At 38.1% G+C, this 27,817-nt stretch overlaps 1 protein-coding gene and 1 long non-coding RNA gene across 3 annotated transcripts; one reads left to right on the forward strand and one right to left on the reverse strand.

Annotated features, from left to right (window-relative positions):
• Window positions 1-9,391: 9,391 nt before the first annotated feature.
• On the reverse strand, window positions 9,392-25,887 carry SUB1 (SUB1 regulator of transcription). The gene is made up of 5 exons (XM_016138275.2): window positions 25,789-25,887; window positions 23,369-23,441; window positions 20,923-21,045; window positions 14,056-14,164; window positions 9,392-12,369 (listed from the first exon to the last, which is right to left on the reverse strand). The coding sequence occupies exons 2-5, from the start codon at window positions 23,438-23,440 to the stop codon at window positions 12,290-12,292; spliced, it is 384 nt and encodes a 127-aa protein (XP_015993761.1). The 5' UTR covers window position 23,441; window positions 25,789-25,887; the 3' UTR covers window positions 9,392-12,289.
• Window positions 25,870-27,360, forward strand: LOC118606567. 2 transcript variants are annotated; one of them, XR_004952526.1, is made up of 3 exons: window positions 25,870-26,001; window positions 26,554-26,652; window positions 27,073-27,360. It is a non-coding gene; the product is annotated as an uncharacterized LOC118606567 (long non-coding RNA). The 2 variants fall into 2 exon arrangements; XR_004952525.1 differs by having other exon boundaries at window positions 26,554-27,360.
• The last annotated feature ends 457 nt before the right edge of the window (window positions 27,361-27,817 follow it).

Raw genomic sequence — 27,817 nt, forward strand, 5'->3', positions numbered from 1 at the left:
CTGTCCAAAAAGGTAGCCAGCCACTAGCTACGTGTGGCTACTGACCACCTGAAACATGGCTACTGTGACCACAGACTTGCTTAATTTAATTTTTGATAATTGGGTTAAAATAATGGCATAAAGTCCTATCAGACAGTGCTGGTCTAGACCAAGAGAGATTATAGACTGAAAGAGGTTGTCGCCCACCCGCAAATGTTGTCTGTTGTTATTTTTCCTTGGGATCAGAACAGGCTTCTTCATTCTAGGTGCTCTTTCGTAGGCCCCTCTAAACCACGAGTCCTTCTCCTCTTCTGAGCAAAGAAGCTGATCAGTCTCCACAACTCCAAGTCCTCAAGCTCTTGGCCTCTCTGTTCTACTTCCAATGAACAGCCCAAAAATCACTAGGCTGCTATTTACACGTTGAAATTTAAGGAGGCAAAAGTGACCCATTTTCAGAGCCTTCCTCTTCTACCTGCTTGCCGCCACCTTGCCTTCAAGTCACTCAAGGCTATGGAGGACATCTGTCAGAAAGCATGGGGGTAACTGGGAGACGTAATACACTGGCGCCTCCTCACTTGTTGAGCTAAGCTGTGCTAATAAGTATTCTATGAACCAGCTTAGAAAACAAAGCAAGTCCTTGAGAGAAAGGGACAAAAGTCATTTCTATGAAGGGAGGGAGGGGTTAGTCTTGAGGCTTTTCCTGAGAGAGTCCAGGGTCTAATCAGGATGCCAGTGGAAGGCAGGGATCCCCAGGGAGGAACAGCAGTAGAGGGGACAGCCCCCAAGGAATACAGGGGTGCTTAAAGAGGAGAAATCAAAGGTAAACGTGCTTTACCACCCTGACTGAACAAGCCACTATGGTTTCCCAAAGCTGGGCGGTGCTTGTGCTTCCATCAAAATACTTGGAACAGAAGCTGTTTCTCTCCTGACCCTTTCTGCTCCTAAAATATGACCAAAATTCCAGCCAACATAGACCTGGAGGACAAACTCATGAACACTGGTGCATATGGGAATATGGTTAGTTGCACCACATAATGCGCTAGTTTGGTTAGCTGCTTGATTACTATATCGTCCTGAGCTCCCAGAAAGAGAAAAGCAAGAATAATCTCTTAGACAGTGTTTACTATACCTGCTCATATATGGGAAAACATTCATCTTACTTAGACAGTGCTATTACTAATGTCACCTTCTTTCCACAGATGAGAAAACTGAGGCTCCAAGAAGTTAAGCAACTTGATAAAGGTCTCACTGCTAACGGGTAGCAGGTAGATTCAACACTGAAATCTAGGTCTCCCGACTCCACATCTTATGTGGGTCACGATGAGGACCCACATAAAGAAGACAACACTGTGCAAGCCAACAAAGCTAACCTTCATAAAACATGGAGCCATTTCCAAAAGCACACGCTATTGAAGCTATTCAGATGAATTCTAAGGTATTCTATGACACACTAGTGTTTTGAAAGGCAGGTTTGGTCCACAGAATGCACCACGGTGGACATGTGGCTTCTGCACTAACCACTGGGCACTCATACCATGTCCAAAATCCGTGGGCACTGAGTCTCCCACTGCAGACTTCAAGGGAGCCCTACAGCTCAGAAGCAACGCATGTGCAGCGCCCTGAGTTTCATGTTCGGAGGATTTCATCCTTCCCTTAAACGTTCCAATTGCTGGGTTGAGAATTCACACACAATGAGTGCACGGATGCAGAGAAGCATTCTTTAATTCTTGGTGCTCCTCACAGCCCACATCCCCACATGCTGCAGAAACTTCGCCCTGTACACTCACTCGGAAATATGCCATGGATTACATTTTTGAGGATTTCCACGAAATTTTCTGACTCTAAGACTTGTGAGACATTGAAAATTGAAGCTCTGTTGCCAAGGGAGTCAGTGGAATTTTGTTCAGTGGAAATAGAATTACAGAATTTTAAGGCTCAAAGAAGCCTTCCAAGTCCACTCCTGCCAAAGGCAGACCCGAATTTCAACCCCCGCTGGTGGATCCTGCATCTATTGACACGCTGCTCTTTCCCGTCCTGTATCTTTCACTCCCCAGACATGTGTAAGAAGAAAATATATATTTCCCTTACTCAATCCTCTTCTTCATCTTTTCACTATTTATTTTCTTTTTCAAAACAGCAACTATGCTATAATAGGTTTTCTCTTTCCCAGTGTTTTCCTGTTGGAGAGTATATTACATAATGTAATTTAACACCAGTGGCATACCATCGTAAAAATTTATAAAATGCAGTGAACTTTATTAGGTTACCATTAATTTTACTTTTATTTCCGACTTCTTAATTCAGCAGATTGTACTACTGGCAGGGTAGAAATTCAGTTTGAAAAAGAGCCTTTGACTCATAAAGAATTTTTTAATAATCATTCATGAGAGGTAAGAATCATATTTATTTTATAGCGTTGTTTTCTTCTAAGAATACTGTTCTAAAAATAGAATTATAAGATAAAAATCAAATATTAAATAAGCAGACGACATTTCATTGTTTTCCTAATTTGTTCTTGCTTTTCATTTTCATTTGTTTTTCGTAGTGTGTTGACAATCTGAAATTTTTTACCCAAGGTCTGATTGTAACTTTGCTACCACCTTATGGCAAATTAATGAACAACTTACGATCTTTGACTAGAATGTGTTTTCCACAATTTTATTTCCTCTTCTGCACTTATTTTACCTGTGTTTATTGCAGCAAAAAAACAAAAGTTGTTAAAAGGCATAGATGGCAGGAAAAAAAAAAAAAAGCAAGAGCACAGAGTCTCCTTTATCCAGTACTTGAAAAAACAATTAAAAAAAAAAAAGTTTTCACATCCAATATTCAACAGTGGCAATAGAAGAACTAAGTAGTGACCAAGAAAATCTGGGAGAAAAAATTCTAAGTGAAAACTCTGAACAGCAGAATTCTCCTCACCCCGTCATCTTTGCCACAGGCAGCGAGCATTGCCAGAGCTCATCCAAGGCAGTGGGTTGAGTTGGGAGAGCAGGTTTAATCCCCTGGTGGCGGGCGGGGGGAGGGACACCCACGGCTGTGTGGAGTGAACCCTACACAGAACCCCCACCTAAGGCTGTACTTGGTCCCAGAAGAGCTGACCCTGCCCTCCACGAGGAACACATATTGTTGGTATACAGAGGAGTAAGGGACAACCATGCCCCACCATCGAACTGTCTGTCATTCAAAGGGTGTAGGACAAATGGGTCCTAAACCAGACGGGAAACGTCGAGAAGGACTGACTCACGTTATGCAAGAGGAAACAGGACTGGGGAGAATTGCCCATATTAAATATAAACAATATGCAGAGAAATGGGGCAGGATAGAATACTAGGGCAGTGAAAGCGAGCCGCCCATAACTATTCACGCAACACTAACCAAATGCTGAGTGAAAGAGCCCGATGCAAAAGAATCCATACTGTATAATGCTATTTACATGCCATTAAAAACCACACAGGCACAACAGAACTCTGTTGTTAGAAATCAGAATACTAATTACCCTGCTTGGAGCACATGGGTGTCGAGGGTGTCTATCTCTGGTGAATAGCACATACACTTCTCCCAATTCCTGATAATTTCACCCAAGGTTTTGCAGCCTTCTTATTGACATTAGAGAAAAATATAAATAATTTTAATCTTCTGCATATAAAATTCTTGGTGCATATGTGTATCGATTCTGTAACAAAATCTTTACAGATTGAAAAAAATATAATACGGAATCATTTCATTCACAATCCACTCACTATAAAAAAGTCCTCGTTGTGCAGCGTAAACAACATTGATTCTTAAGAAAGCCATGTGAGGGGGCAGCGACAGCAGCTGTGTCAGTCGGCTTGGGCTGCCACAACAGAATGCCACGGACTCGGGGCTTAAACAACAGGCACTTATTTCTCACAGTTCGGGAGGCTGGCAAGTCCAAGATCAAGCCGTTGGCAAGGCAGGTTTCCTTCCTAGAGCTCTTCTCTTGGCTTGTAGGTGACTTGCATCTCACTGTGTGCTTACGGACAGAGAGAGAGAGAGAGAGAATGAGAAAACGCTCCCTACCACTGCCCCCTACTCTAATCTTATTGGATCAGGTCCCCACCCTTATGACCTCATTTAACCTTATTTACTTCCTTAGAAGCCTCATCTCCAAATACAGCGGCACTGCACATTAAGAATTTCAACATGTGAACTTGGAGGGGGGACACAGACATTCAGTCTGATTATATTTATTAAAATGTTATCCTTTGTCTGTTGAACACAATAAGAAAAACTGAAACTTGTATGTTGTGTGTGTTTTTTATATAATCTTCCTAATAATTTTTTGTTTTATTTTACCAAAACGTTGGTCCACAACCATTTGGAAACATGTCTGACCACAGATAATTTGAACAGCCCTGCTGCTCCCCAGATGGACACTAGGTGGTGTCAAAGGATCTTCTCCCAGACCTTGCTTGCACGTCCTTCAATGGAGAATAAGGCTCCTCCTACACTACAAACTTTTCCAGAGTCGTTCAGCCGAATTGTCATACCTTTCCTATTAGTCAAGCCCACAAAGAAAGCAATTTAGCCTCCTTTGTGTGGTATATCTACGAATATAGAAGCTGACTCATACAAATGAAGATATGTTTTGCTAACCGTTGATAGGCTTCCACATAAATAGAAGCATATCTATACAGCAAAGCTGTTAGCACTACTACCATCAAAAAGACTCTGAGATCCCTGAATAATGACAGGAGCCAACTACGTCCAGGCCAAATTACAAAGCAAGTCTGTAAGTTCTTTTCAATGCCCACACCTCCCAGATCTACAGGGAAGTGAAATGGCAGAACAAAATTCTGGAAAATAACTGGCTGAAATCAGTCCACACAGTAGACTCAAGAGGCCAGATGCCTTGCAAGGAGCTTTGCATGCAATCCAAAACCAACAGGAAAACAATCTCCCTACATTAACATGACTTTTTAGAGACCACATAGCGCAAGAAGAACAAACACGCTAAATACTAAACGGTTTTTCACAAGGCCAAAGACAAGTTTGAAGACACACTCACTCGATCTTCCTTTGACTTTAATCTTCAGAGCTGGGTGACAGAGATTCCTCATCCCAGTAACAGTTCTCTCTGCTAATTCTATTTGCCTGTTATTGGGTTCTTAATTTGAAAAGACATTCAAATTAATTGAAAGTGTATCTTTATTAAAATAGATTATTTACAAAGGTGTGGGCAAAGGCTTAGGGAAACCAAAGGGTAACCACACTCTACCCCTCACCTGGTAATAACAGAGGAACTGTTACCACTCCACAGCCAAAAGTAAAAGAAAGGAGCAGTTAGTGGAACCCGAAAGGAGAAAACTCAGAGGTCACCTTGAGAGGAGTGGAGATGAGAAACACAGCTGGCCTGATGCGACCCCATTCCTCCACCTCGCTCTCTTCTCACTGTGCACCAAGCCCAGCCAGAGACTAGAGTGCACAGCCCCTTAAGATAATCCATACACGTCAGCCTCGCAGGACAAACAACGTATGATGGACTGGTGGGACAGACAGTATACACAGCACCACCCGAGCCTTTTCGCCTTCGGCACGCTCAAATGACAAAAGGATTGAGCCTCCAACATAGCACCTACCATGTCATTGCAAATTGGTATCAAGTTTCTCTTACTCCCACCTAAACCTAAAATTTTACCCAACATTGGCGTTACCTATATAACTTACTTCAAAGAAAACAGAGGGAGACAAGAAACGAGTTACATAAAACGTTGTTGTGACTCTCCTGACTCCTGCGAGGCCTGCGTCAGTCACTGCAGCACCTTTTCCCACTGGCCATTCATTCCACACACCCCTTGACCTCTTCCAGCATTTTGGCAGGACCAGGGTTCTTTACCTGAGGGAGAATCCAAACGCTCCTTTTCTTTGTGGGTAGTTGCAGTTTTTCACTCACCAAGACAACTAACTGGTCAAGGGAGTATATGTAAAAGATCACCAGTAAATCCCCTGGTTTCCAAACATCCTTCTCCGCAGCCCCCGTTTCCTCCGGACCATCAAAGATCGATCAATTCGGTCCATACAAAAACTCTGCCTATTGGTTCAGTGGCCTGAGAAGTCCAAGATGGCCAAAGGGCAATCTCCATCACCAATTCATCGGACTCATTTCTCCCTTCCACACTAGGTCCCCAAAACTTACATGCTTCACAAAGAATAGTGGAGGAAGGTGTTCTTAAAATGGAGTGATTTGGCAATCGCCACCTTAGCTGAGTCATCAGCGTGAAGTAACCTGGCTAGATGTGCCTTGTGGTATGATGCAACAGGGAGTACGGAACCTCACCTGTGCCGCGTTCTTGCGAAAACATTTAACCCGAATTGAGCCATGAGAAAATTAACAAATCCAGAATGTGGGACAAACAAGACACTTGAACTTTTTTTAAAAAAAGATTAAGGTTCTAGATAAAAGAGACTAATAAGGCAGGAACTTTGGTCAGATACTGTATCGGGGAAGAAACGAAGAACATTTGGGGGAACACTGGAGAAATTTAAATATAAACTGAATATTAAATAAAATGACTGAAGTTTTCTAAGTTGTGATAATAGTGAAGCTAGGTTGAAGAACACCTTTATTCTTGGGAACTGCATATTAAATTCAGCGGCTGACACAAGGAAAAGCGTAAGCACGATTGTTTGGATTGGGAACTGTTTTCTTCCTCCATGGAACACCATTTTTCCTTTCAAGAATGATTGACAAACCACGATTATTAAGACATATGAACCTGACAGACATTTCCCAAAAATGAATAAACTAAGCCTGCCACGTCAAGGAAAACAACTGACAATATTTGTTGCCAATGGTGGAATTCAAGCTTTCAAGTAAAAATTACATGGTACAACTAATCTTGATGAAACTATGATTTGTCAAGTTTTGTGGTTATCAAAAAATGACAATTATCGAATGTTGACTATAATTGAAAAAAAAATTAAAGGGAGGAATGATGGAGAATAAGGGGTTCACATTTCTAGTTACAAAAAAAAAAGTCATGGGGATGTAATGTACCACATAGGAAATAGAGTCTGTAATGTTATAATGTTGTAGTGTCAGATGGTTACTAATCATGGTGATCACTTCTTTAGGTAGATAAATGTTGAATAACTATAGTGTACACTTAAAACTAATGTTAGCTATACTTTAATAAAACATTTTTAAATGAAAAAAAAAAGTAGTACACATGAGGAGAGGGAGGACAATAAAAGGCACTAATAAAGTAAATGTGCAATAGTAAAGGGGGATAACCAGTTATCTGAAAAGGCTATTAAAACACTCCCCCCTTTTCCAACAACGTATTTCTGTGAGGCTTTTTCTTCACATACATCAACCCAAACAACGTATCATAAAAGATCATCTGCAGAAGCAGAGAGGAGAATCCAGCTATTGTCTATTAGATTTGTAATATGTAAAATGTCTCTTCTAATTTTTCCATTATGTAAAATGTTTATTTTTCATTAGTTACTTAAACATCTTTATTCCTAATGCATACTGAAGTACTTAGCGATTAAATGTCTATTTTCAAATAGCTAATTTAAAAATGTACATATTATGTTTACATATGTATCTATGTATACGTGTATATGTAGCTGTAATTTACTTTCAAACAATTCAGTAAGACAAAGTTGTGAAATAGGTGAAGGATGTGTTCCTTTTGCTATTCATGTTCGAAGTTCTCAGCCCGAAAATGCTTTCCCAACTAGTGTCCTTAGAGATCTAGCAAGACTAAGTACTTAATTGGTGCTACAATTGTGCAGCCTTCATAACCAGTCCGGAGCTTGTCCCAAGACTGCTCCGTGACCTCAGAGGAAAGATGACGCCCCTTCAAAGCTAAAATGGAGACTCTCTAGTTCACGAATCTTATTTTTATGTTCCTTTTACTTTTTCCTTCTCTTAGAGTTGCAAAATCTTTACAGTCATGACTTGCCATAATGATGAAGTACCACAGCAGTTTGGTCTGTCAGTCTTGCCCTCCAAATGTACCTCACTGTCCAGGTGGCACTCAGGAAGAAGTCACCAGAAAACAAAGCGGGAAGTGATTTGAAACTGCAGCTGAAAACAAAGGCCAGTTTAAACACGCGCTGAATGCAGCGAGATCAACAGGCACCTAGATGTTGCAGTTTTGATCACACACCCTGCCCTTGGGTCCAATATCCTTCCGCAGCCACCACCCCATTTCTTTATCCCTCACAACCATGCTGACGAGTCGAGAGTCCGAGGTCCACTCCTCATTCAACCAGCTCTGCCTTCCCCGCCCTTGTCAACATCACCAGTGACCTACTAATTACCAAAACTTCAGAAATGTCAAGGTTGTGAAAGTCGAGGAAAAAACTGAGGAACTATGGCAGATTTTAGAGACATAACAGTCAAATGGGCTAGAAGGTTTTGCTACAAAAATTATTGGAACTGGCAACACCTAAATGGGGTCTATGAGCGTTCTTTGTACCATTCTTGCAACTACTACTAATTTGGAAAACAAAGCCAGAGTGGGAGCTATTAGAAGATGGGCTTAATTGAGAAGATGGCCAAAGTGGAACTTCACAATACTTTTAAGATACATGAGCTATTATACACACGATTTTAATTAAGTTCTGTTTGGATGGTAGGAAAAGCACTTTGTACATAGTATCATTCTTATCAAGAGAAATTATAGTATAGTATCCGACTGCTGAAATTTAGGACAAGTGATTTTTTTCTGGCAGTTAGAGAAAGGAAGCAGCATTTCCAAGCTAAATTAAGGTATTTCACTTTATTCAGAAACAGGTCACTGTTAACCTCGGCCTAGAACGGCTGTAGAAGCATGTCTGGGGAGGGCAGAACTCTGCAACGGACTTACACAAGTGGGTGGGGGAACATGTCCTGTGTAACAATAGCTTGTCCTCAGATGAACATTAAGTCTTGGATGAACTGGTATTGGGTAAATGATTCCATGCATTTTTTTTTTAATGTTTCATGCTTTTCAAACCTCTTTTCTATCATCTTTGAGCCATACTCCAGAACTGTAAAGTCAGTGATTAATTGTATAAATTCCAAGTACTATTTTTTTTTCTCGACTGAATTTTTGAGTCAATTTTTACTAACAAGCAAATTGACAGTTGATTAAGTGAAATAAAATAAGAGTCATATGGAGTCTATTATACTGTTAAGTATACCAAGGAATAATTAGACTGCAAAATACTCACGGGGTAAACAAAAAAGGAGACTATAGACACCTCAGTATCTGTACTTCTCCATCTGGACCAGGTAGACGGCCTGGTTGAGATCCTCAAAAGATGAACACATTGAGACTAATTCACATTCCAAAAGCATTCACACAGAAAAGTATTCTATTTGTTAATAAAACCCATTCAACAGATAACTTAGCCATTCATCTTCAGGTTTGTGAAACTGGGAAGACACATAGGGCACAGTTCTCATTTTTATTTCAATATTTAAAATATTCACAGATGGAGTATTATGTTCACTGACATCTCCATGGAAGATGTACCAAACAAAGCATACAGGTATTCCACAATTACAGAATTACATTTGTGACTATGTGAATGTTTACCCCTAGAGTTTATCTGGAAAAACACCACTTTAAAAAAAAAAAAAAAAAAAAACACAGAAAAACCACTTGGATGTTTCACTGAATTAATTTCCATAAAAAGTGAATAGCAAAGAATATCAGGACAGATGTCTAAATATCAGCCAACATTTTCTTACTATTTCAAACTTTTACATACTTCTGTCGGAAATACTTAATTCTCAGTTTTTTCTTTTCCCCTCAATAGCCAAGACCAAGATGTACATACTTTTTCTTTTCATTAAGTCATTTTTTCTCCAAAAACATTACGTTGAATAGGTTGATCATCACAGGATCTTGACTAGCTAATGAGGTAGGAATATTCTTCAAAAGAAGTTTATTTTATGAACCTAAACAAAATAATCAAATTACAGTTTTTATTTTTTAGTGTTCTTTTAATAAAATGCCAAGAGCATTGGAAATTGGTCAAATGCTGCTTGTATTTTAAAAGACAAAGAGTAAAATCCCATTAGAAAAGCCCCGCTACAGAGTAGATTCAATTAATGTACTGGCATTAATTAAATTCATTTTGGCGTTACAAGGTAAGAAACAACTGCCCCAAAATGCCAAACTTTCTTCCGGAAGAATTCTTACCAAGAAGATAAAGTTTAAACAGAAAACAAAAGTATCCTATCTTTTCTTTTCAGTGCAAGTTAATTTGACTCTTGTTTTAACCCAGTTCTCATCCTTTCCTACACCCAAAGATTATTAATTTCTATATATTGCATATCCAATAATATATTTAAATGAGTTTAGCAGTCAACTTATCAAATTCTGCCAGAGAAATGTTCATTTTACGAAGGTTTATTGACATAAGCTAAACATCTAGAAAATGCCTAGGTTATATAGGTTTCAGCACCATCTCCACGTGAGAGTGTTTCAGAAGGCATACACTCTTTAAATTCATATAAACCTAGGAAATTTAACCATTATCCCCTCTCCCATCTACACCAAAATCAAAGTTCTGTTTTCTAACTACTTACTCATTCTATATAGATAAGGAATACTTTGCAGATCTCCCAATTAATGGGACACATTTCAAAATATGGGGAAAATTATTAATGAAGTATGATTTGTCTAAAATATGTTATTTTGAACACTTTAGTACCTATTATTTGATGAAGGCTAAAATATCAAAAGAGAATTTACTTCCCCAGTTATGCACCTATAAGAGTTACTGCTAAAAAACACTAAAAAATCTAAAAAAATCTTTTAAATACTTAAAACAGAAGAGCTGCCAGATAAACTGATAATTATAGGTGGTCTGGCAGATGGTTTAGAAATCAAGTCCTCAACAATTCTACTATAAAATGTTCAAGACATAGTAATAAAACTTGATATAATAGTGGAACTCTCTGATATGGCAGTAACCATCTGAGATCAACTACCAAAAATAAAAAATAATGTTTAAGTTTTTACATCTTTAAACCTTCCTTTTTACTATTCTATCTAGACTTGTGTCCTATCAATGTGATGAAAATGTCATGTTATCATTTAGTTTGAAAAGAATTTCGTCTTTAATTTCTTCTTTAACTTCAGTTACAGTTCCCTTACATTCTTTCCCTAAGGCACACCACACCCCATTTATTGCTGCAAAGCCCCTGAAATCTGTGCCTCCATCTGTGTCTGCTTCGTCATTATGGGTCAAAGAAAATCGTATCAGAACTGCTGAAACTTAGTTAACATTTAAGTCCAGTAGATTAACTGCAAAAGAACCAAGTCTACTGAAGCAAAAGCCAAATAATACAAGTAAATGCTCTTGCCTCTAAAAACTGACCACATTACCTACTATGACAGTAAAGCTCGGTGTCATCTCTGGCTATATATAAACCATACTCAGTGTTATAAAATAAAATGTTAGGCCAGTAAGCTTTCACAATTTTTATTAAATCCTAGTCTAATTTAACAATATCTGATACCAGAGACATCATCCTATGAACATGTTTAAATGAAAGCAAATCAGACATCTAAGTCATTTTTTTGCAGACTAAGCAATAAGATAACTACACAGAACACTACAGGAAATGACATACACTTACTTGCTCAGAGTTTTCATACAAGCCATGTTGTTTATCAAACTATATCTCCTAATATTTAATACAGTAGAATTAGTGATTGTAGTTCTCATATAATATTTTAATTACAAGTACCTTATTAAGATAACTACATATTTTGACAGTTTCATTGACTTTCCGGATTAACATAATATATTCAAGAAAAAGAATAAAATGTAAAATGAAAACTAAACATGACAAGTTATTAAAAGAAGTAATGATAAAAAGGGAAAAGTAAACTATCAATGGGGTAGAAAAATCAGTCTAGACATTGTTTGGAAGAAAACAGATTAAGTATGGATTTCACAAATCAAAAGTTTATAAATTCAATACAAATTCTTTTGAATGTAAAAGCCAAGTTGAAATTTAACGTTCACAAGCTGTTAGCTTTTGGCCTTAAACAGTATCAATTCTTCTGATCAAAGAAGGCCACAACAGTTAAGATTGCATTACTTGATTTTATTTTACACTAGGTGGTGGGCACAAAGCAATCCTCCTTAATAAAGTTGACAATTAGCTTCACTCAGAACATTTTTAATAATGCACATAAAAAAAAGTGTTCTTACAAATGTTCTGCAATCCACATATACAATACCTTGGAAAACAACGTTTAGAAAACAAAAGCCAATGTAAAAAGACAGATTAAAACAACTAGAACAGTACAGGTTTTACATGGCTCTGATTTTACAGTTTTCTTACTGCATCATCAATGTCAGAAATCTGTTCCTTCAGCTGGCTCCATTGCTCGGGATTTAAAGAAATACCTAAAACAAAGTTTTAAAAGTCAAAAGTTGAACATCTATTTAAGCTTTCTTAAGGATTTTGATATTTCCAAATTAAGTATCATTTTATCAAAATTACCATTTTGAATGGCACAATGGTATAACATTGAGAACAAATATTTCTTAGTTTGTTATAGATTCATTATGATTACCCGAGATCAATCTCATATTCACTTTTACTTCCAACACTACATTCTAGGAATACATATTATACCCAGTGAGAACAAATGATGATTTGAAGATTATCTCACAAATGCTTGCAAACTAGGGGTCCAAGTGGCGAGGTCAAGATTTGGCATGTGACACTTCATTTGTACATCCATCTGGTTTCGACATTTGCTCACACTTTCCACAGGAACTCAAGGTGAATGACTTTGTGCTGAGGTCTTCCAAAAGCATTCTTTTCACTTTGGAAAAATTGCTGGCATATGGCCCATACAGGACTTCTTAGAATGTACAAACTGGCTAAGAATGTATTCTGGAGTCATGCTGTCAAATTTCCAATCCCAGCTTCATCATCATTAACTGTATGACCTTAAAACAATTACAATACCCTTGAGCCTGTTTCCTCACCAGTAAAATGGTACTCATACCTCAAAGATTGTTGTGAATGATTAAATAAGCTAATCTGAAATATAACCTTAGCCTATCACCCAGCACATCAATAAACACTTAAAATATTAGCTAATGACAAGTCTTTTCTATTTAAGATGTGATGTGAAAGTTATGAACAAAAAAACCTTTCACTTTAAATTTCCAATATTCTACTACTTGACTCATATAAAAAAAATAAAATAAACGAGGATTAAGAAGTCATTTCTTTCCCGGAAAACTGCTAAGAAGCCATGAAACTGAGAGGAAGAGAATGTATTAGGACAACAACTAAGAAGAGCTTTCAAGCTAATCCAATTGTTTAGCAGATGTTCACAGGAACAAGAAATCTGTCATTGGCCACAACAAACAACTCGAATGACCAATCCAGAAGTATTTCTTGTTCAATCCTGAACAAGAAAATGTTAAAGGGTATGGAAACAGAGAGAGTAAGTTTAATAAATCGAAAAACTTCTTGAAGAAAACAAGTGGTATTTTCAAAATGACATACAGACAGAAGAAAATAAGAAGGTATTTTTTCATTAGTTAAGACCAACCAAAGCAGCTAACTACCCAAATGTGAATTTATGTTAGTACACAAATGATCTCTAGCTCTTTGGTGAATGAATAAAGTATGCTTCTATGATGCTGACAGGCTTGGGACTGGATGAAGTAAACAAAAGACAAAAACCCACCTAAAGTATACCACCCTAAAGAATATCTGAAAGGAAACACTGTAAACCAGGATTTCCATTCTTGATTTTACACTTCCCAGATAGTTCAAAATTCATGTATATATTTTTTAAAGTTACATTCAAGTAAATTAGCAGCCAACTGAAGTGATATTAAGGGTATTATTTTTTTCTAAGTTCTATTCTAACAGTTATATTTAAGATACCTCATTAAAACAAGTTAACAGTTTTATCCAAGAAGACTACAAAAGATAGTGAAATCAACGGAATGAGGAGATTCCCAATGCACTGCCAACATTACTTCAACTTCAAATAAGGTAGGTAACTTAGATAATTTTTAATTGTGTCTCAATATTAGCACCAAATTCGGGAAATTAAATCTCACCTTTTCTCCCTGGTTTCATTTCACCTTCCGGATCCATCCAATATTCTCTAATATCAATTAGGACTTTCCCTTTAAAGTCTCGAACGCTAACGTACCTCATTTTCCCAATCTGCAAAAAACAAAATATAAAATGATATCCATTTCAACACTGATGTCCACATTTATATTTACACCTTACTGCATATTCACTCTACTTTTAATCACAAAAATAACTATTATTCTCAATATCAAAACTACAACCAAAGGAAATGTCACCATTAAAAAGAAATCTTTCAAAAAAGATGGAACAAACACATCTCACGTTTCCAATTATTTCACATTAAAAGCATCATTAGTAAAATACTGCAACCACTACGGAAAACAGTAAGAGGTTCCTCAAAAAATTAAAACTAGAACATATAACCCAGTAATATATATCTAAAAGTAAGATCTTGAAAACATATTTATTTGCACACCCATATTCATAGCAGCTTTTTCACAAACATGGGGGTAACCTAAGTGTCCATCATCAGTTAAATGGATAAACAAAATGTGGTATATACATACAAACGAATATTACTCAGCCTTAAGAAGGAAATTCTGTCACATGCTACAACATGGATGAGCCTGAAGACATTAGGCCAAGTGAAATAAGCCAGTCCCAAAAAAGAGGTAACATACTTTATGATTCCACTTATAAGAGATGCCTAGAGTCAGATTCACAGACACGAAAAGCAGAATGGTGGTTACCAAGAGCTGAAGGGAGGGAGGGTGAGGAGTGGGAGTTAAGTTTAACAAATGATTTAACAGTTTTGCAAGATGAAAAACATCTGGAGATCTGCTTCACTATGGTGTCAATGCATGTAACACTGCTATACGCTTAAAAATGGTTAAGATGGTAAATTTTGTTAAGTGTTTTTTACCACAACAGAAGTCATTAGAAAGCAGTAAAAACTACGACCACAGGAATCCATATATTCAGCTACGTTGATTTAGCAATCATTCTGAATGTAAGAATCCAGAGTTCTAGTCAGTAACAACATGAAAAGGCTTTCCCCTTTAGACCTTCATTTCAAATAACATCTTTAATACACTTCGCTCAGTTTCAAATTGAGAACTTGAAACGGTCCAAAGAAAACTATTTTACAAAAACCTTATACAACACAAACTACAAATTCCACAGAGAAGGAAAAGGCTTTACTCTATAAAATATCTGTAAGCATTTGTAAGGAATTCTGCTGCAGTAATATATTGTCTAGAACTTAAACTAAGAAACCATTTTCTGATCAACCTGTAATACCGCTCTCTCTTACTCTTTCTAAACCCGCTCTTCAATCTGACTTAAAACTAGCTATGGTTTTAGGCTCAAGACACATCATCTGAAGTTCTGGGTTTGGCTACATGCCTTTCCCTATCGACATGGGTCTTTTGATGATTAATCCCTTTAATTGGGATACCAAGTATTGCCACAGCAGAATCACAGTTGTGATGAAACAATTACACATTTATGGATTCCATCTTGCCTATGTCCTCTTAGACTTTTTCTTGTCTCAGGTCTTATTCATGTTCCTTTAGTTTTCCATTCCCAAATAAGTTTCTTTGTCCTGCTGATATGCTCCCTTCTTACAGGCATATCTCATAATTTATGGAGAAAATAAAGACCATTAGGTATGGCAAGTGCCTTCAGATCTCTCTTCTCTGTATTCGCCCACATCATCATTTAACTTTTTTACCTCTCAGATCCCATTTCTTACAAATGAATTCTTCCCCTTTTCACTGTTTTCTTATCCACTCTTTCCAAACAAGTTCATTCCCTAAAGCATTTTTCTCAATCTGCATTTTATACCTTTCCCCATACTTCCTCCTCCCTTTATTGCTAAACTTTGAAAGGAGAACTGTTTCTACTAATTAAATTCCCATTACCCAAAGTCATTAGTGATTTCACAGTCAGTTTAATCAGTCTTCTTTGTATCTCCTAGTTGTCTATCACACTGAGTTCCCAGTAAACTGTTTTAATAGATGAATTGACCAAGACCAAAATAATTGTCACAGTGAAACTGTCAATAGTGATTTAAGCACCTTAGGCATATATAGCACTGAACTAAACATTTTCATTTCAGTTTTTACAGTAAGCCCAAGAGCTAGCTGAGTAGATAAAATTAAAATGTACTTAAAACCTACTAAAATAATATTGATTACATAAATCAAATAATAGTACTGTGTTGGCTTGGACAGACAAGTGGAAGAGACTTTTAGATGATAGAATCTGACCTTGAAAGATGAAAGGTCATTAAATAAGTAAAGAGAGAAAAAAGTGACAAAGACATACATAGAAGGGAGAAAGCAAAAGATAAAATACTGAAGAGATTCAAGGACAGGCTGAATAGACTGAGCTATACTGAAGAAGACTTAAAAATCAGGAAGAGAATTCTGAAGCCTGGCTCTTGAACCAAGGACCAAAAAAAAGAAAACAGCAGAAAAATACTACTACTACTACTACTACTACTACTACTACTACTACTACTACTGTCCCTCTTCAACAGGCTCATATTCCTGAGAAATCTGAAATCTGAAAACAGGGTTAAAACTATAAAATCTCACTAGAAAGATTTTTTAAAAATCAAGAACACAAGCAAACCTTTTTTTTAAAAGTACGTTATATTGGCATTTTTCCAGTCTTAAATTAGAAATAACAAGCACTTGATTATTTTATGTAAAGCACACAGTATAATACGATAAACATGCAAAGTTGGCTAGTTACTTTAATTTCTATCCTTGCTCCCTAGAAACTTCCTGGAAGCTCCCTAATCCACGATTCCAATGAGGCGTTATATTTTTGTTTGCTACAGATTAAAATAGTAAGGCAGTTTCTTCCTCTCAAACATGGCTGACCATCCACATATTCAAAAGTTTGTGAATTTACAATATGAAGTCCCTAAACCCTTTTCACATAACTTATGTTTGATGTGTACTAAATAAACTATTCAAAGTAGGAAAGTGGTATAGATCAATAATCTGACACTAAAATTTTGTTACCGTTTCAGACAACACCAGCACCAAAGAGCTCTGGGGGTTGGAAGGGTAAAATCTAAGAACAGATTAACAGGCTCCACCAAAATGAGTCTACTATAACCTAAAATTTACTATACATTTTGTTTACTATCCCTCGATATATCAGTGTTCCTTTTAACATAAAAAGTTTTAATGCAAATCTCCAAATAAAGATGGGCCCTACAGAAAAATGCACCATGTTTATCCAATGACTTTCATTCTCCCATACCAGAGCAGCAAAACCACAGCAGTATACACATTCACTCCAGAGTTTAAGCAATGGTGACATTAGAGGAAGAAGAAAGGATTGCCCCTAAGATCAGGAACAAGGCAGGATGTCTGCTCTCACTTCTTTTCAATACTGTACTAGAAATACTAGCAATAAAACAAGAAAAAGGATGAAAAGGATGACATAAATTTCAACAGACATAATCATCATCACATAGAGAGTTCTAAGAAGTCTCTAAAAAAACACAGGTAATATTGTAAACATATAAATATATATAATATTACATATGTTTACATGTTATATTATGCATGTTTTTCCACTAATAAGCTGGAAAATGAAGTTAAGAAATACATGTATGATACAATCAAAAACCACAAAATACTTAAGAATAAATTTAACAAAAGATATGCAAGACCTCTATAATGAAAATCACAAAAGAGAAATTCAAAAAGATCTAAATAAATGGAGATACTGAACAAGGAACCTCAATATTATAAAGTTGCCTATTCTCCCCAAGTCAATCTACAGCTTTACTCATCCCCATCAAAATCCCAGTAGGCTATTTGGTAAAAACTGACAGGCTGCTACTAAAATGTATAGGGAAACACAAAATACAGAGAATAGCAAAAATAATTCTAATGGTGAAAAATAATGTTAAAATACTTATACACCTAATATCGAAACTCGCTGTAAAAGCAAATAATTATGACAGTGCAATACCAGAGTAAAAACAGACACAGATTAATGGAACAGAATAAAGTTCAGAAATAGACACTTTTTTATATATTTACTGATTTTTTTAACAAAGATTCAAGGTGATTCAATGGAAAGAGAATATTTTTTTCAACAAATGGTATAGGAAAAATTGGATATCTATATGCAGGGGAAAATGAGTGTCAACCCCTATCTCACGCCATACACAGAGAAACTAATTCTACATGGAACGTAGACCTAAACATAAAAGTTAAAACTATAAAAATTTTAGGAAAAAAAAAAAAACACTAACATTTTTGTCGCCATGGGATAAGAGAAATATGTTTTCATAGCAAACAAAAAGCACTAACCAAAAAAGGGGAAAAATGATAAAAACTGAATTAATCAAAACTAAAGCTTTTTAAAGCTATTTAAGAAAATAAAAAGGAAACTACAGACCCCAAAAAATATTCACTATCTGTATATCTGACAAAGGACTTGTATCTAAAATACATAAAGAACTTTTATTTAACCAAATGACTTATTTTTTCATGGGCTAAAGACTCAGAATTATCAAAAAAAGTATGACATTAAGGAAATGCAAGTAAAACTATAATAAGCCACAATGACACGTCCATTACCTTAACTGAATAAAATTAAAAAGATTAACAATACCTACAGTGAGGATGTGGAGCAACTGGAATCACAAACATTGCTAATGGGCACATAAAATGGTACCGCTTCTACAGAAAACATTCTGAAAATTTTTTATAATCTTAAACTTACACTTAGCTTATGACCCAGCAAATGCATATGCTATATACTCAAAAGGGAAATATCCACAAAAAGATCTGTACAAGCATATTCATAGTAGCTTTATTCCTAATAGCCAAAACTAAAAACCCAAATGTCCATCCAAAATGAATGGATAAACAAATTGTAGTGTAATCACACAATGGTATTGAATACCTCTCAGCAATAAAACGGAACACACCAGATACTCAAAAATGTAATGCTGAGCCAAAGAAGCCAGACACAAAAACAATACAGACTGTGTGACTCCATTTATATGAGGTTCTAGAACAGGCAAAATAAATCTATAGTAATAGAAATTAGATCGGCGGCTACCTGGAGTAGGGAGGTGACTCTGAAGGGAGGCTAAGAAGGAACTTTCTGGGGTGATGGAAATGGCCTCACTACAACAGCGTGTCTATTTATCACGGCTAATCAAATTACACTTTGTGTGAATTTTATTATATAAATTACATCTCAAAACGTCATTTAAAAAAGGAACTTGCCCGAGTCAGTGACCTCCTCTCCCTTGAAAAATGAATAAAGCTGAGAAATTCTTAACCTCCTCCCCTCCAAAAATAAAAAACAAAAAAATGATAGCAGATAATTAAAGTAGAAAGAATAAAGATGACTGCAATCTTATGTCATAGAAGGAAATAACAGAATAGCATGACAGAATGCATATAATTCTACATGCATATAATTTGGAGATTGGCACGTAATAAGACCAGTATGTACATCATATGGAACAATGATTTTTAAATTGGGAATCTGATTAAGGTTATAATTAATCCCTTCAAATACAAAAAAAAATTCACATAAGTAACACAGATACCCTAAAGTACATCCATGAAGATCCCACTCACCCAACCCAAGTGGGTTAAGAACACTTGACTCTGTAATGACATAACTTAGAAATATCAGGTTTATCCTTAAATTATCAAATCAACTAAGGTAGTATTACTGAACCTTGTGTTTCCTTTGAGGAAAAATATGGACAAAAGTGCCCTGCCTCAACCATACTGCCTGCCCCTTAACACCAAATAATTACTGTACCCATCTACTTTCCTTCACCTTCTCTGGTTTATACCCCCTTTTCCCTTCCTTCCTAAACAGCAGTCACCAAGACATGTCCTCAGTCGCCTCTTCTCCCTCTGATGTGTACTTAATATGCTGATGATCCCACGGGAATGTTTCCTGGCTAAGCCTTTCATGTGTTACAGGAGACACTCTTTTTATCACATTTATAATCAGGTCCAAAAAGCCAAACTTAACCACCTTTCCCATTAAAACCACTTTTTCTCATTTCTATCAATTAAAACCTGCATTTCTATGGTACCTCAAATTCAAAACCAGTCTTCACTGATTATTTTATTCCTCAGTCCATTTTTTCCTCATTAGTCATTTATAAACACTATTTCTTTTGGGGAAAAACCATCTAAGCCCTTATCACCTCACATTAAGCCCTTAACACCTCAAATACAGATTAAAGTCTACAATTAACAAAGAGATCTTACTTGCATCCATTTACCCTCACCACCTCTCCCCACAAACTCTTGTTGTATGATGATGCCTAACAAGTCTCCCTAAAACCAGGCAACAAAGAAAAGCAGCCCTACTATTCCTCTCTGAACGGTTTCATCAAATCCCTCTAATGAATTTCCCTTGCTCTGCCTCACTGCTCACTCTTATTCTCCACTATATATAAAAAGGGCCTATTTTAGTAAACTCACTCACCTCTTCTGTTCTCATCAAGCCAAACCTAGGGAAGTCATAGTGTTGCCTCCTCTCCAATAATATCCTATCCATTCTCGCAGCCCAATACTAGACCTACCTCCTCCAAACTACTTTCGAAATGTGCAGCTCTCAATCTCTTTTGGATTTCTATAGCTTTTAAACTCACATTGTCTTAAATATAGCAAAATTACAAACTTCTAGCCTTTAACAATAATCTAGCATCCTGTAAATTACTTTCATTTCTACTACCTGTGCTTATATTTCATGAATATCTTTAGTCATATACACATAAATGATTACATGTTATCAGATTAAGACATTTTTATCATTCTTCAGATCAAATCAGATAATAAATCCTCTGGATTTATGAAAATAACCAACTCTACCTGAAACATGTTATCATCTCTGCTGCTGCTGCTCTGCTTAGAAGATGACAGAGCTCTTGAAGTTTCACCAGTCTTTTGCTTCTTTACAGGTTTTTCTGGAGGTACTTGCTTTTTTCTCTTTAACTTGAAAGAAAAACTTGACTATGGTTAAAATTTGCACTTAAAAATGAAACGAATCACAGATTTGAGGGTGAAAAAGAGGGTACATACAAGTTCATACTTCAGTGACCTCAAGTAACCTCACAGGGTGATCTGACCACAAATGCCTAACTGGGCAGGTCAGGGAGGGTAGTCATGCCCCAGGAATGTAACTTTGTAGTAAAAGGTTTATCTTTGCCTTAAGCCTGCCTTGTTTCTGTGCTTCTAGTTTAACACACCTTTGAAATGTCTCCTTTTTCAGACCCCTGGGAAGCTTAATCACCCTCAAGAGAACACAATCTAGTTAACTATCCTGTAATACAACCTCTACCTTGCTTTCTGCCACCTTCGTGTAACCTTCCTCACGTTCCCTTCTTAATTCCAAATGTACTAAAGAAACTGCACAACTGTCACTCTCCAGAACACTGGAGATGTTGCTTCCAGGTAAGGTCATTACTTTGGTTCAAATAAACTCTTATAAAATTCTCTACTAGTTTGAACATTTCTTACATTAACAGGTTCAAAAGATTCCATTACCTTTTAAGACTTAAAGGATCAAAAGATAGATTTATTAAGAAACAATCATAAACATATACATGGGCAAGTTTCACTTGACAGCAGAACTTTGAAACAAACCTAGCACTGGTATGTAATAGTCTTTTCAAACTGTTCTCAGAAGCCCCAAAAAATATTTCAGGCAGTAGAGTGGTATTAACCAGAGGTTATTTTATAGACCAGGACAGATCCCATATAAGGTTTCTTTGGGAGGAACAAAAAAGGGGTATGGGGGAGAGCTGCTGCTTTTGAATATACTTTTGGAAACCACAGGTCTACTAAAGCTACAAAGGGATATACTAATTAGGAAGAAAACAATCAATTTATCCCGTTTCTAGGATATGATTATTTATTTATGCTCTACCTGTTCCGAGAGAGACAAACTGGCTCAATTTATGTGTAGACAAAGCTAATAAGAAAGGTATTTTGTACTAGGTACTGGAAGTCAGTGACTCAAGAACTTCCTTGTCATTAAAAAAAAAAAAAAAATCACTGTAGACAGGATTTTGTTATGGACTAACATTCAAAATCAAAACAATGTTTTAAAAGCAGCATTACTGTAAAAGCTTTTAATGTAGCCTCATTCTCAAAATGAGTGAACAGCCCATGAAAACCAGTAAAGTTCCCAACCCAAACAGTAGAGGGCAGTCACATTCCTTAGTGGAAAGTATAAACAAGTATTGTTAACTAAATTCAATGTAGCTAAATAAAATATACGTATGTATATAAACAAAAAATGGATGTTTTTAATACAAGTGCTTACAGGATTAGTAGCACTATTTGGAACAAATAGCAAAAATTAACTCAGCTCAATAAGCAAAAGTAATTATTCTTTACATCAGGGTCTAGATATTCCCTGTGGACTGGCACACGCCTGGCACACAAAAGCTCAGTAAAAATTTGTTAAATGAACATATTCAAATGATACAATGAGTTCAAACAGAAAAATTAAGAGAGATTTCCTTCTCAAGTATATGTATGTTCCTTTCAACCTTCCAGGTGAAATCATATTTGGATTTTCCCTACAAAGGTCCCTCTCCTCCAAGAGTCTCCCATAAACCCTTTTAACTAACACTTCTAACCAAGCTCAGAGACACAGCTACGTAAGCTTCTAGGAAATAAAGAAGAGTTTGTGGAAAGAGGCCCTGACCAAAATGTGAGGTGCTTGGTTAAGTGCAATGCACCACTTACAGCACAGTTATCAAAAATGGGCAATTTCCTGTTACCTTTCTTGGTGCTGATTTAACTAAAAGGAGGGGACCAAAGTAAATATTTAACTTAAAGTGTACCAAACCTACATTTTAAGTAATACTTGTGGGCTGGATAAATACCAATGGCTAAGAAAGCTGTCAAAGTTGACATTTGCATTCAAGGAGTTCAGGTAATTTGGATCAACTATTACACGCAATACCTACAGATTAGGCAGATTTCTAAATAATAGCAAATATAGTGGCTTTGGCCTAATTCTAATACTACTCCCCTATTGTCTAAGGCAGTGGTTCTGCAGTTTTAGGGGTCTTCAACAGACATTATAGTCTGAAGACTTGCACAAGTCTGATTTAGGGCCTAAAAGTGTGCATGTACAAGCACCCTAGGCATTTTGGTCAACTGGTAAAGGGGCCATTCACTTTCTGAAACACCCCTCTAGGCTCATTTAAAAATTCTGATATGCCTTGCTCCCCACTTTCAGAAATGGATATGGGCAATACTGCTGAAATAAATATCACAGAAATGATTTGGTGCAGGAAGTCACCTTTTTGTCAACTTCACTGTCAGAATCGCTTCCAGAAGAGCTTGAAGAAACAAGTTCCTTTGATTTAGGCATTCTGAAAGAAAAATACATTATGTAAATAATTTGTAAACTGCTCTATTACCTTCAACTTAATTCTCACCCAATCAAAAATTTAAGAAGTTCCATGTCCATTCTACCATTTTGTGGTACTTGAGTTGTTATACTGAGCACATGCTAGAAGGTATACTCTAATCTATGCTCTTCCCAGTTGAAATAACATGGAGAGTGAAGTGTTCTGAACCTAGCAAGGAGAAAGAACTAAATGTCATATACATCTCACACTCCTACACTTCTTTATCAAAGCCAATGGGTTTTTTTATACTTCATTTTTATACTTTCTATACTTTAGATATTTATGGGTAGGGTACACAGCAAGAAGCAGCTGACAGCAATCACTGTTAAAACCAGGGAGAAATATGAATAATTCTTCTCAGTACCGCTTTACAGTTCTCACTGACAAGACTTAACATAAAATTATTCACTGCAAGGAAATAACCACAACATTCACACAACGTGAGCAACAGTTGCACTATACAGATGCTGCCATCTATTTAGTTTGCTATTATAATCCGATTTTTTTTCATATTTTGTATATGTTAATTTTCATGGGCTTTTGGACCATACCATCAATTAACAAGCACTAATTCAGAGATCATAACGTTATACATAATTCACAATTCACTATATTTTACACTAATTTTCTACTCTGAAATATAACTAAAATTTGAATAATCTGCTAATGGGAGAGGCAAAACCTTTCCTCAAATCCCTACTAAGACCCTACTCTCCCAGGTCTCCTCCCTCCCCAGGTACACAGCCCAGTGTCTTCCTTTCTAGTGGGTGTTTACTGAGTGCCTGAGCGCAGCAAGGCAGAGGGCCTTGTGCAGCTAGCTACCTTTGCAGATTTTTTTAAAAGCCTAAGTTCCAAATTTCAAGGAATTCCAAGCCAAGCTGTACCTCTTTGAAGACACTTACATACAATAATACCAGGTGGTGAACGTGTTCCACAATAGAGGTCAGGGTAAAAGAAGTGGGCCATACCAATCCTAGCCCCTAAATTTTACAAGCTCAAACCATGCCCAACCAGCCATATTGATTTTAACTTGAGAGAGAAGAGTAAATTCGGAAGGGAGCAGCAACGTTCGATATCACCATGTTTTATACATTATTCCAATTACTGCTCCATTTTACAACCTAATCTCCAAATTAATGTTTTGTACACTACCTAATAATGACAAGAATCATGTTTTAAAGGTAATTAAATTGGACATAACCTATTTTTCACTTTGAAACTGTCAAGCATATCTATACCATCTACTAATAAAAGCTGCCTGGGGGCCGAAGATCATGTCAAAGAACCACCTCCTTTTTAATCCAAATAAGAAGTCCAATCAACAAGGAAACCAGGTAATGGAAACTAAAGCTAGCCTCTGAACTTTTGACAAAATATGTATTTATTTTTACTTGAGGCTTTGCTGTTTCAAAAAAAAAATGATGATGCTAAAAGAGCTAATGTTGTATAGAAGACTTAAAAAACGAATATTTGGTCTTTGATGACGGTGTGGGGGAGGGTTAGAAAAGACGAGGTGAAAATAAATTAGGACTAAAGGGCACATGAATTCGGTATGACACGAGGGCTTTGCTAAGCACCAAGACCCGGGAAGAGGTCGCGCGGAGCCAGGGAGCCTGCTAGAGCCCGGGGACTGGAAACGGGTAGAGCTGAGGGGGAAAACAGGTTGGTCGGAGGGGGCGTGGGAGGTGGCGAAAAGCGGAGACCGTGCGGGAAGAGGAGGGACTTGCACCAAGCGCCATTTTCTTCTCTCGAAGCATTCGCTACCCCCGGCACACCAGCCGCCCTCCACCCCCAACCCCTTCTGCTGCCCCGCCCCGCCCTCCTCGGATGGGGTCCGCTCTGCCCCGTCCCCGCGGCGCCTCCGCACCCCGAGGGCAAAGGCAGGGGCCCCAGAGAGACCTCGGGGAGAAGCAGGCCCACACGCGCCCCCACTCGAGCCCCGGCCGCCCCTGCATTGTCCCGGGGGCACTCCGGTCCCCTCCCCGCGGCTCCTCGAGCCCAGCCGCGCCCCGCCGCCCAAGGCCGGCGCCCCCGCCGCCGCGGAGCCGTTACCAGGGGCCGACTTCTGGCGCGGAGGGGCCTGCAGCGCAAGGCGCGCGGGGTCTGGACCGGAGGAGGGGATGGGAGACGGAGGAGGGGTCCGGGGAGGCCGAGGCCGGGACGGGGGAGGTCAGGCAGCGCCGCCATTTCCCGCGGCTGCCGCCGACAGACGAGCGGAGGGCCGCTCGGCTCCGGGTCCCGCTGCAGGGGTGGGGGCGTCGCCCGGGCAGGGGGTTCGAGGTGTGGGGGCGGGGTCCCGCGTACTCACGCTCCGCTCCTGCAGTCAGAGAGCCCAGTGCTCGCTCGCTTGCGACTGACAGAGAACCGGACGTGACGGAAGCCAAGAGACAGCGACCCCGCCCGCTGGAGCACGTGACGGGGCGTGGCCTCGCCGCCGAGACCAGCACCGAGACCCTTTCCAGGGCCTTAAAGGAACCGCCCCTCACCTGAACGAATGCCTTGAAAGTGAGATGCCGCAACGGTGGGTCTGACCTATGAGTGAATGTAGGAGCGAGTAAAACGTGAATGACAAGCCCCGAGCTTTTCTCTCGTTCCATAAATGTTTCTTGTATTAAAGTGAAGTGTCTGTACCGAAAAAGATCGACACTTCTGACCCATTTTCCTAGATATGATCCCCTCCCCTTCGACTTCCAGTATTTGATTCAGGCTAGTAAAATCCAAAGGAAGGAAACCAAAGTCAGTGTTTAATTCTGGAAAGAGCAAGAAATTTTTACGGAGGTCCTGGGCTGCACATACCTTTATCCCTAAACTGAAATCCTGGAGGTTTAAGGTAGTTCACAGAAGGCAAGAGAAACATACTACAAGAAGGAATTTAGCTAATAGATTATTTCGATGTGTGTTTGATGAATGCCTACTATAGCCAAGAATATATATAGTTATAGTCATCATCTAACACACATTTAGCAAGCACCCACTATGTGCCAGTCACTGAAGAAGGCACTTTACATATATCAGGTCCTCATCCTAACAAGCACTTTATAAAGTAAGAATGACTATTTTCTTCATTTTATAGATGAGGAAACCAAAGGTCAACAAGGTTAAAGAAATTGCTGGAGTTTATGGAGGGGAGGGGAAGTCGTCATGCCAACCCTGCATCGCCTAACTCCCACAGGTACAAACTGAGAGACAACGGCACAAGCTCTAGACCACTCTTCTATGCAGTGTCAGGCTAGATGACCACATTTTAAAAATGAAACGACTGTATAATTCCTTTTATATGACCTTCCAAAAATGCAAAAATAATCTATGGGAATCAGGTTACCCAAGAGGGACATTGCTTGGGAATGAGTGAGAAGGAATCTGCTGAAACTGAGTGTCATTAAGACTTTGATTAAAGTTATTTTTAAATCCTAGCTCCAGAAATCATATCCCTTTCTCTTTATATACCCCTCAGAGACCTAGCCTTTCCCCCAATAAGCAGCAGCCCATGAGGCAGCAGAAGACAGCAGCCTGGATCTGACTTATGGTCACAGGATGGGACCTCTAGCAGGCTAAAGATAACTTATTGACCTGTTTTGTTTCACTTCTTGAGCCCTAAGGTGGACCGACCCCATGGCTAGTTTCCCATTACACCAGACAGAGGGATCCCAGAAAAGACCTCAGAACTGTCCTGAAGGGCCGAAGAAGTGCTATTACTCTTACCTCACTGCCTACCAATCAGCTCCCAGCACAGGTGGAAACTCCTAACCCACAGTGTCTTGTGATTTTGTCCTATGTAATCTGTAACCTATGTGTCCCTGGGGAGTTCAGGCTTTTGAGCATTAGCTTCCCGTTCTCCTGGATGGTGCCATTCATCAATAAAATAGCCAATATTTCTCCACTGCAATTCTCCATGTTTATTTAGTCTTTGGCTCTAAACACTCTTTCAGTTCTATAACACTGCTGGGATGCTGAATATATCTGGGTCTGGATAGTAGTTATACAGATGTATGTGGATGTAAAATTTCACTTAATATTTGGGCATTTTACAGTACACACGATACATTTCAGTGAGAAAGATGAAAAGAAAAAAATATATATTAAAATTAAATTGTAAAAAGAGGAAACACACTCAACAATCACTGTTCGAGCAGAGTAGCTTGCTAGCCTGAAGTTGGCACACCCAAAGCAGTTAAGGACTCTACCCAACCAACACTATGGCCAACTGACCAAAATTCCTTTGGGGCCAATGGTGCCCTGGAGCCCTGTGGGGGGTGTCTGGTTGGACTGAGCTCATACACGGGGTAACTAGAGCCTTCCTGGGCTCTGGGAGCCATAGTTGCTTCTCCCTCAAAATT

Source organism: Rousettus aegyptiacus, unplaced genomic scaffold, assembly GCF_014176215.1.
Source record: "Rousettus aegyptiacus isolate mRouAeg1 unplaced genomic scaffold, mRouAeg1.p scaffold_m13_p_8, whole genome shotgun sequence".
Classification (NCBI taxonomy): Eukaryota; Metazoa; Chordata; class Mammalia; order Chiroptera; family Pteropodidae; genus Rousettus; species Rousettus aegyptiacus.